This window comes from Arvicola amphibius, chromosome 3 (genome assembly GCF_903992535.2).
Source record: "Arvicola amphibius chromosome 3, mArvAmp1.2, whole genome shotgun sequence".
Classification (NCBI taxonomy): domain Eukaryota; kingdom Metazoa; phylum Chordata; class Mammalia; order Rodentia; family Cricetidae; genus Arvicola; species Arvicola amphibius.
This window is the reverse complement of record NC_052049.1, coordinates 142,646,041-142,657,022: the sequence shown is the minus strand read 5'-3', so window position 1 is coordinate 142,657,022 and position 10,982 is coordinate 142,646,041. Positions and strand designations below refer to the sequence as shown.

Here is a 10,982-nt window from a genome sequence, read left to right as displayed (position 1 = left end):
TTCACAGTTCACATTTAAAAACGGTTCCCCTGTAACATTAATCTCTCCAAGTCTTTGCATGTACAAAGGATGAGTCACGTCTGTGCCAACACTTTCTTCTTCTTTGGCCATCGGATCAGTAAAACATTGAAAATTTTCTTTGCATGTTGCCACATTCACATCTGTTCCCCAAATCACAAGGTTTTGGCCTAGAGACGTTCGCTTGCTGTGATGTCTTCTGCTGCAGTTCCGTCAGACTGCAGATACACCTGCAGACCCTTCCGAGCGGAGCCCAGGTCGGGCCTCTGCCTCACCGGGGTGCCTCTCACCCCACTTCTTGGGGTTCCTTCCACTCGAGAGCTGGGAGTGCCGTATGTCAACAGCGAACTAACGTCAAAGTCCAAAGGAATAGCTGAGGAATGCATCTGAGGAGGGCTGGAAACCAAGGCGCTCTGTGCTGGTGGGCTCTGCAGGTCCGCTCCTGGCGAGGTGGGCATGGGCGGCAGCTCGCCAGTGGAAGAATCTTCGTCTCTCAGTCTCTGGCTGGGAGACAACCTGCTGCTCTCCTCACTTCTCAGCGTCTGGGCTGGGGTGGCTCGTCCGTCCGCATCGGCTGCTGCAGTGGCTCCACGTCGACACCAGGGGACGACATGGTGCTGTGGTACCTATGCCACAAGAGAAAACTGGGTCCGAGTCGCCCCGACTCTTGGCTCCGGGTTAGCTGGAACAGCGAGCACCGTGCAGAGCATTCCTCCCCAGCAGGTGTTTTTATTTGTGAGTTAATTACAATACACTACTTTTATTTTAAAAATAAACAAGTCTGGTTATTGTGCACATATCACCTTCATAAACTTCAAAAGGACAGAGGTGTCAAGGAGGAACAAACTAGCGGGCACTGTCACAAAGCTGGCTGTTGGTGGTAAAGTCCTGTTCCATGCTGGAAAAATGAAACAAAAGCAAATTAAATGAGTCAGCAGAAAGACAGTGCTTCTACACAGACCTTGTCATTTGTACAGTCCCTGCCACAGCAACCTTAGCCACAGATGTATGAAGCAGTCAGAACCTGAGGGAACCTGAGCATCCTGCATGTTTGGCATGGTCCCCCACAGAAGTGGGTCTTCCAAAACTTGCCAGCTTACAGAGCTTCACAAAGCAAAAATTTCTTGAATAAGACCACTAGAAGAAGACCATGCCATAGAAAAACCAAAACAACCATAATAAATACATTTACTTAGTTGAAGGCTATCCAAAGCAAATAAGAATAACACACACATACACTCCTGTGTTCCACCCTCAGATGCGTGATCCTGTCTTCTATCTTTGGAAACATAACTACTCTCAAATTAACCCTTAGTCAACATCAAAGCAAAGTTCCTCATCAATACCAGTGAGTGGTTAACTGCTACTCAGAAAATTTTAGGACACAATAAAGTCAGTTTACAGCAAGCCCATGTCCAACATCAATTTAAATGTAGAAAAACTCAAAACATGTCCACCAGAATCAGAAACAAGACAAAGATGGCCACTCTCTCCATAGTGATTCAATATATTACTTGAAGTCCTAGATAGAGCAATAAGACAACTGAAGGAGACCAAGGGGATACAAATAGACATACACATAGGATACCTATAACACTCCTGAACAATAAAGTAATGACTAGAGGTATCATCATCCCTGATCTTAAATTGAACTGGAGAATTACAGTAATAAAAACAGTATGGTATTTTGGCATAAAAAAGAGATATCAATAGAATAGAATTGAAGACACAGAGATAAATCCATACATCTATGGACACCTGATTTTGATAAAAAAGTCATAAATATATACTGGAAATATACATTTTCAACAAATGATGCTAGTCAAACTGGGTGAATGAATGTAGAAAAATGCTCATTAGCTCTAGCTTCTTATTGGCTAACTCTTACATATTAATTTAACCCATTTTTATTAATCTGTGTATTATCATGTGACTGTGACTTACGCGCTAAAGTTCCCTTGTCTGTCTCTGGCATGGCTACATGGCATTTCTCTGTCTCTGCCTTCCTTTCTCCCAGCATTCAGTCCAGTCCTCCCTGCCTAGCTCTGCTCTGCCCTGCCCTGCTCTGCTATAGACTCAGAGCAGTTCTTTATTAACCAGTGATATTCACAGGATACAGTGGGGAATCCCACATTACCTCCCCTTTTCTGTTTAAATAAGAAGGAAGGTCTTAGCTTCTTTTTTTCTTTTTTTTTTTTTTTTTTTTTTTTTTTTGGTTTTTTCGAGACAGGGTTTCTCTGCAGCTTTTTTAGAGCCTGTCCTGGAACTAGCTCTTGTAGACCAGGCTGGCCTCGAACTCACAGAGATCTGCCTGCCTCTGCCTCCCAAGTGCTGGGATTAAAGGCGTGCGCCACCACCGCCCGGCTGGGTCTTAGTTTCAACATAGAAAAATTACATGTAACAAAACAGGTATCAAGCAAGAATTACAGTTATATCTATTTTATCTTTTATTATAACTAAGGAAAACTTTATTATAACTATCCATTCTTCAATTCCATCAAAGACTTCAGAAGGATATATTATCTATGTAAACAGGAAGTGCATTGTAAGCAACTTCCAAAACTCTAGAATTTACAGAGACACCTTGCTGCCTGGACAGTCACCCAAAGTTTTTCTGTATCATTGGGGCATCCGTTTTCAACCTACCCATAGTATAGGCCTATAGTATCTAGCAGACTTTTTCATAAATCAGGAAATTTCAAAGACAGTTCTGCCTATATTGGCAGTTTGTTAGTTACTTTCTTCTGTGTCCTGAAGAATATCTAGCAGACTCTTTCATGAAGTAGGAATCCTGAAGGACCATATCTCACTTTTAGACAAGTTCAGCAGTCATTTTTCTGCTGATTCTGCATGTCCAGTTCATCAAACAGTTCAGGTAAGAGCAGTTTCTTACCCAAATGGCTAACCAATGGGATTCTTGGATGCCCATATCCCTCTTGAAATAATTGGTGCTGCCAGGAGATGTGTCTCATTGTCATGATAAGTCCTAAATTTTTAAAACATTTTAAATGCCATATTCTGTAGTCTTTGAATAAGGTTTGAAGAATATATTCCATATAACCACAGTGGTTAGGTATAGAGCAAGGGACTGGGGAGGAGGATGAATCTCCCTATGAAGGGGAAATACAATAGACATTTATGGAAGGAATAGGAGTGGGTTAGAATGGGAGCATAAACCACGGAGGGAGAAAGGAGAGGGGACAAAGCAAAGGAATACAAGGAGGGACCAACTAAAACTAAGGGCATTCTGAGTGAGTTGCATAGAAACCTAATACAGTAGAATCTTCCTGAAATATATGCAAAAATGAAGGTGATCTAAATGAAATTGCCAAATAACAGTAGAGACAAATCCCCATCTGGACATTTCTTAACCAAATAAAGCTTCCAGTATTGAAGATAGGTTACATTTAGTCGAGTTCTTAGCCAAAAGGAACCCATGGACACCCACAAATAACTCAAGCTATTGCCAAGGCTATTGGTGGCTCTCCAGAAACTGATAGGTAGGCCCTATAGCTGAAGACAACACCAATATAACTCACAGAACATGGATAAGTTGAGCTGGTGCCTACCTTGAGTCAATCTCTATGGACTAGTGCTTACAGAACTGGAAGAGGCATTCTGCACACTGCCTAAGGTGAAAGACAAGCATAAACCCAACCCTTCTATCTACAACGGGGACCTGCTTACACGATGCGCTGGTGCAATAGTGGCACAAAGCTTGTGGGAGTAACCAACCAATATCTGATTTGATTTAAGGCCCACTCCTTAAGATGGTACCCATACCCAATATTGCTTGGATGGCTAATAACCTGAGAGTAGACAGGCTAGGGAGCTAGGGAAACATCAAATATTACTGTTCTGCCAGAGGAACATAGCAATAAGATGATCCCTAATGACATTCTTTTATACTCAGATCCGTGCCTTGCTCAGTCATCATCAGAGATGCTCCCTTCTGCAGCAGATGGGAACGAACACAGAGACCCACAGTAAGACAATATGCAAAGAATGCGAGTGCTTGGGACACTCAATCATAAAAAGGAAATGTCTCCTCCAAATTCCTCCCCTCGAGGAACCCTGCAGATAAGGAGGTAGAAAGAGGTAAGAGCCACAGGGGATGAAGGACACAAAGGGATCAAGGTCTTCTAGACACAACAGTGCTGACAAACATATGAGCTTACAGAAACTATGGTAACATGTACAGGGCCTGTACAGGTGTACAGCAGATGGGGTCCTGAAGCTGAAAAAAGAAATGCACACATGGCCCTGTCTCTGTTCGGAATCCAGAAGTTATCTCCAGTTGATAGCTTCTTTCAAATGAAAAATTAGTTTTCTTCCAGGAAGTCTCACTTGGGGAAACAGACCACTCTTAAGGGTAGGCTCTATGTCTAGCAGTAGACGGCCAAAGAAAACAAACTCAATGACAATGGCATCTTTGGAGGTTCTTTGTCTCATAATGTTGTCAGGGCTTTTTTTTTTTTGGTCTTACAGATCCTTCAGGTATATATTATAGTTTCTGGCTTTGTGTTTTTATGAAATTCCTGTGTGTGGGACCATGTGTGTCTCTGCATCTATATGTGCTTCCTGTGCTTTTTATTTAACTCTTTTCGTTTGGTTGGTTGGTTGGTTGGTTGGTTCTATTTCAGTTTGTTTGCTTTTGTTTTATCTTATCTTCTCTTTTATTATTATTCCTTAGATGTATATTTGTTTGTTTTTACTCTTCTCTCATATATTACATCACTACTGAAGTTTCCCATCTCTCCATCCGTGTGTGTGTGTGTGTGTGTGTGTGTGTGTGTGTGTGTGTACCATCTGTCTGGTTGGTTTTTAAAGAGAGACAGAAAGGAGAGTATGGGTCTGGATGGGAGGGGAAAGGAGGAGGAACTGAGAGGAGCAGGGGGAGTCAAAACCATAATCAGAATATACAGCCTGAAAGAAATCTATTTTCAGCAATTACCTTAGGAGGTAATATCAATTAAGCAGACATGCAGATTAATCTTCGCTCTTCCAATACTCATGATCCAGGACATGCAATAAAACGAACCAACCAAGAAATTGCCTCCCAGTTGTTGGAGAGATGAAGTTTCCAGCACAGAACCCAGCTCTACCTGCTGAGTTACAGGGTTTTAGGAATTGTTGCCTGCACACTTTACCTTCTGCTTGTTAAGGTGTGTTCCCACAGCACTAACAAAACTAAACAACAGCCAAGTGTTCAGTGCAGGCATTGTGAGAGGACAGGTGCTAGCGTGAGAAAAGAAACATGAGCAGCTCAGAGGAACTATTTTTCATGTCTATTTAATCTGGGAGCAGTTCAGAGGACGACAGTCCCCACATTTAAAACCTCAGGGTTAGGCCTTAAGAGAATGCTGCTTTCTCAGGGACTTCCCCCCCCCCCCACCTTTGGTTGTTTGTTTGTTTTGTTTTAAATTGTGCTACATTTAATTATCCAAATATTTTATACTGAAAGCCCCTTTAAAACCTAAAACTACCTAGCACTCTTCAGTACATTTAAAAAAAGTTCTATTTCATTATTTTTAAATCATGCATGTAGTGTGAGTGTGGAGGGGGTAAGTACATGAGTGCAGTACCCATGGAAGCCTGAAGAGGCGTCAGATCTTCTGCACTGGTGTTACAGGGAGTTGAAGCCTACAGATATGGGTGCTCGAACCAAACCTAGGTCCTCTGGATGAGCAGCAATTGCTCTCGAACCCTGAGCCATCGCTCCAGCCCTATATCCATTCTTAAACCAAACAAATATTTATTTGTGAAGTTGCTGTGCAATTGTTGGATTGGGCTGCACAGAACAGGGAAAAGGGATAAACAAACTCTCAGCTCTCAATGTCCTTATTACTGAGTCACCCAGTGGTTAACTTTAAGTAAGCCTTTGTGTTGTCAGCAAAGCAGTTGTTTGTGTGTGTGTGAATTGAAGAAGCCCATTTCAGTGTTGAGTCATATATTTTTCTCATTTCCAAGGATGATATGGAAAACAACTTGCTTAGTATACTTGCTTAGGTTAACATATGGAAAATGTGAAATTCATGTGTAAGAACAAATCTCTGGTTCCTGTCAGGGAAGGATTCCCCTACTCCCATGAACCCCTGCCCAACACCACAGTGTGGTCAGCACCATGTGAGCGCTGCTCCCCTCAACTTCACAACTTAGGGTGAAATAAACTACTTATAAAATAAAAGAGAATAAATTGCAGTCCATAAGCATATCCTTAGGAATCACACATGTCTACAGAGTCATCACATATATGTGCTGGCTTTCTTTTTGACAATACCCAGTAAAACAGCACCCACTAACATATGTGTTTGTCTTGTGCTACTGGATCACGTGACCACAATGCCCTGTCACAGTGAGATTCTTTTCTCACCTTTCATTTCACCCCAGTTTTTTGAAACAGTGTCTCTTGTAACTCAGGCTGCCCTTCAGCTATCTCTGTAGCTGAGGCTGACTGAACTTCTGATCCCCCTGCCTCCACCTCCCAAGTGCTGGGATTACAAGAGTTAAGTAATCTTTGGCCACTGTACTGTGCTGAGCTCCCACTGATGCCTTAAAACCCTGCTGTGGGGGCTGGGTAAACAACTCAGGTGTTCTGAGTAGGTACTGCTCTTGCAGAGGACTCAAGTTCTAGTCCCAGCACCTACACTGGACTGCTCAACATAGCTTGCAATTTAGTTCCTAGAGATCTAATGCCTTCTTCTGGAGTCTCTGGGAACCTGCACTTTCATGCATATACCTATACACACATATACACATATACACACATATACACATATAGTCATATACACATATAGACATAAACCCATCTACACATACACACATATACCCATATACACACATATACTCATATACACATATACATATACACACATTTAACCATCTACCCATACATAAATATACACATATACACATATACCCATCTAACCATACACACATATACACATATACCCATATACACATATATACATACACACATATACACATACTTTTAAAAAGTAAAAGAAGTATTAAAAATATCCCAACACAAAGGATATACCATCTGCCTTTGTTTCAGATCCTTCCTGTCATTTAACAAGCAAAGTCATTCACCATGTGAGCATCCTCTTGTCTCTTTAATACTCCAGCTTTGCCTTATTTTAACTTACTTTTTTCGAAGTGTGCCATGCTAATCTCCTCGAATAACTTCCTTGTCTTGGTTCCAAGTTTCATTTTCTGCCAGCTCAATGCCTCCCTTATTAGTTCTCACTTTTGTCTCTTCAACTGGCCTCTCTTCTCCCTGACCACTTGCTTGTATTTGTTTGCATTTGCTTTAAAAGACTTTCTGCATACCCTCTGTGTGCTGGAGGCTTTGCCCCTCCCCCCACCGTAGGGCTTCCCCCAAGAGAGACTGTCACACACCACCGGGAGTTTGCCCATGTCTGAAAAGACAGGTGCCCTGAATGTTTCTGGGCGCCCAGACACCATGTTTAAGCAAATTCAGTTGCCTGTGTGGGAACAACTAACGGCATGGTGGTAGCTGGCGTAGAAGGGGCTTGCACAGGTGGCATTTCACCTACCTGCTGAGAATCAGTTCCACCTTGTCTGCTGTAACAAAGTCGGTGTCTCCACCACTGGGTCCAGCCTGAGTTCATGAAGCACAGGCATCTTCTAGAAATCTCAACAGCAGCTAGAAATCCAGCACATATGATCTCCCACAGATAGGGCTCTCACCGAGGAAGGCATCTCTCCTGGGGTTGCCAGGAGCTAGTCTTTCACCCCTTGACGCTTCCTTGACAAATATGTTTTCCCTAGGCCCAGCTGTCCCTAAGCCTTGACTCCTACATTACATGGGTTTTTTTCCCCCTCTCAGTTCCACACAAACCAGTTATGAATGTGAATCCACTGCCATTGAGTCCATCCCTTCTTCCCTGGGAGATGGCAGAGAGCAGCAGGCCACCTACAGGGAGCAAGTCTGTGTGGAGCCAAGTCCTAACGCTGGGATTCTGGTGCTTTCTGTGTGTGCGGTGGTTGGGACTAGGCTCCTTGGAAGCCTTTAAGCCCTTCTCCTGCACTGAATGCTTCTACTTACACCTTCTACCTAACAGAGTGCTTGGGGGAGGGTGAGCAGTGTGGAGATAAGGGCTTGTAACACAAATGAACCTTGTCTTACTTAAATCCCTGATTGTATACCTGTGTTTGTCCGTTTGTACGCATACACTTGCCTGTGGAGGCCAGAAGACAACCTCAGCTGTCACTCCTCAGGTGCCATAAACCTGTTTCCTTGACATCAGCTCTCTTGCTGACACAGAGTTCACCAATAAGCTAATCTGGCTGAGGGTCTACTTGTCTCTGCCTCCCCCAAAGTGCTTTGGCCACACGGGGGAGGGGGGAGTTGTAAACTTTCTCTTTCTCTCTCTCTCTCTCTCTCTCTCTCTCTCTCTCTCTCTCCATACATGTGAAGTCAGTGAACAGCTTATGGGAGTTGGCTCTCTCCTTCCACCAAGTGGGTCCTGGCGATGGAACACAGGTTCTCCATCTTGCCAGCAAACATCTTTATCTTTACCTGTCCCTTCCTACTTCAGTGGGCGTTCTGTCATAGGCCAGACAGCTTTCTTTCCTTTTTATCTTCCTCATGCCATCCCTTTAGGAAGAGAATCTCCCTGGCCTTGGCTCATCCCATCTCCCCTTCTTTGAGCACACATCCATACTTCAGTTGACTTTTCCTCTCTTTCTCAGTCACGAGGAAACCTTTACAGATCTGTTATCCATGTTTACTAAATCCCACTATCACTTGGACACTGGACTGGGGCGTTTGCACCTTTCCTAATTCATCCACATACCTGCCGTTTAGTGTTTACTCTCAGGGGGAAAGACAGCTGGGCGAATCTGAGTTCCCTGGCGAGGAATAATTATATCCTATGTCTGTCTGACGTCAAGACCCATCCCACTTCTCAAAGGGCTTGAGAGTGAGGGTTGAGACAGCATCATCTCCTGCTTAATCCACACAAGCAAGCCTGTGTTCCAAGGAAAAGGAAACAACTCAAAACAAATACAACTTAAGCTCAGCCATAGGGTGACTGAGGTTCAAATCATTCTTCAGTCTGAGGGTGTATCTACAAAGAGATTTTGTTTCTTCATCTACAAAACCTATTAATTACGCACCCAGAGTCAACAGTGTGGGCAGTGGTTCATTCAAAGTACCAGGTCTAACAAAAACAGGAGAAAACCTGTTGAAAGAGTGATCCTGTGTCCTAAGATCGTAACTCAGAGACGAGTTCCACACAGGGCGTGGTCTCCAGTTCGGAGTCCAGGGGCTGAGGAGCACCTTCAGGGCCGAAGACCCAGCACTGTGCTGCTTTCTAAACTTGCCCAGCCTCTGCCCATTCCAAAGCAGTCCCTGGCAAGTAGGACCCCCCTTGCCCTCCTCTGTTAGGTTCCTACTGACCAAAGAAGTCATTCTATAGCAACGGCCACAAATTCTGTCCCTGGGGCATAAATAAATGCTCAACTCCTGGAGTTCACGGGCCAATGAGGGCCTAAGAGGCCTCCAATCGATCCAACCCATTTTAACTAGCAAGAAACTACCTAGTAATAGCTCGTTTGTATTTCTTGGAGGAGGGACACCAGAAACCCTTATTTCATTCTCCACAATAATCAGAGGGCACGCAGCTAGGGCAGCACCATCTCCCAGCTGCTGGTTACATCAAAGGCTTGAAGCACAAATTCAATTTTATGATGTTAATCTTGGCCTGCCACTCAGAAATTTTCTCTGAGGGACATGATTTTTTTTCCTCTGGATTTCATTTTAAGAATGATTTTTTTTATCCTCAATCAATAAAGATATGTTTTCATCAAAAGACTCCATCTTGGCAGAATTCAATTGGCTACCTCAATCCCTTTTGGTGACACGGTATTAATTAAAATAGTTTGTGTTGCAACTCGGCTGGCAAAAGAGGCACTGAAAAAAAGCAGCTACTCAGAACACATGTTCTAAACACGGCAACACAGAGGCCAGAAAATAATTTCCTCCTTCTCCAGGTGACAGACATTAGCAATTCAAGGGTCATTCCAACTCACTTTCTGTCACTGGGAAAAAGAAGGAAAAGAAGAAAAAGAGACTGCAGCTCTCTCTGCCAGAGTTTTGTTCAATAGAAAACCTAAGTGCAGGTAAACAGAATTCTCCAAATCCTGCCCTTCTGGGACCACAGGACCAGTAATTACCTCTGCACCCAGGGTGTGGTGGGGCGCTCAGAGTCAGTTTCTCTTAAGCTAAATGAGTAAATGGAAAGATGAGAAGAACACAGTGATTAAGGGAGTTCCTTCTCAGCTTTGAAATAAAGATTACCATTGAATGAATATGCTGTGTTTCTCAAAAGCAGGCATAGAGAATTATTTAAAGTTTCTCTCAGCTAAAAGAGGAGACAACTACAAAGTGTGTCACGAAAAGCAGAACATTTTGGATTCGGTAGTCATGTAGATAATGGGTGTTGACTGACCCCAATACACCTTAGAAGTGCCTGACTCAGCAGTCTATCAAACACCAAGGTGAGCATCCTCCTCCTCAGGTGCCTACAGATCAGGAAACCAGTGTACCCTCAGGGATAGAAGGTTTCCATAAGATGCACAGAGGGCCAGAAACAGGGTGAACTTGCACAGCCTGAATGGGGAATGAGGAGGATTATTGGTGTGTGTATGTGTGGGGGGGAGGATCAAATATTGAATTATTCAGTTGGGGATTTATATCCAAAATTGAGAGACACTGTGGAACAATCTAATAAAATAGTTCATGAATAATCTAAGTCCCCCTTCCTAATCCTGAATTCATCCATCTGCTGTAATCCTCGATAGCCTAAGGACGGACCTTCATCTGCAAGTGTTTAGAGAATACTGTTTTAGATGAGACTTTCTTTGGTATTAAAAAAAAAAGATAAAAAGCATCAAGTTAAAGGAAAACCTGTCCAGCCACAATAAATATTTAGTGA

At 43.2% G+C, this 10,982-nt stretch overlaps 1 protein-coding gene and 1 pseudogene across 1 annotated transcript in view; both read right to left on the bottom strand.

Moving 5' to 3' along the window:
• Positions 1–5,734, bottom strand: part of LOC119809416 — a 7,670-nt pseudogene extending 1,936 nt beyond the window's left edge.
• Positions 5,735–6,699: 965 nt separating this feature from the next.
• Positions 6,700–10,982, bottom strand: part of LOC119809415 (eukaryotic translation initiation factor 4B-like) — a 56,414-nt gene continuing 52,131 nt past the window's right edge. The window contains exons 2-3 of the mRNA XM_042054725.1: positions 7,578–7,642; positions 6,700–6,757 (exon numbers count right to left, since the gene is read on the bottom strand). Coding sequence (XP_041910659.1) covers positions 6,700–6,757; positions 7,578–7,642 — 123 coding nt within the window. The remainder of the gene's footprint in view (positions 6,758–7,577; positions 7,643–10,982) is intronic.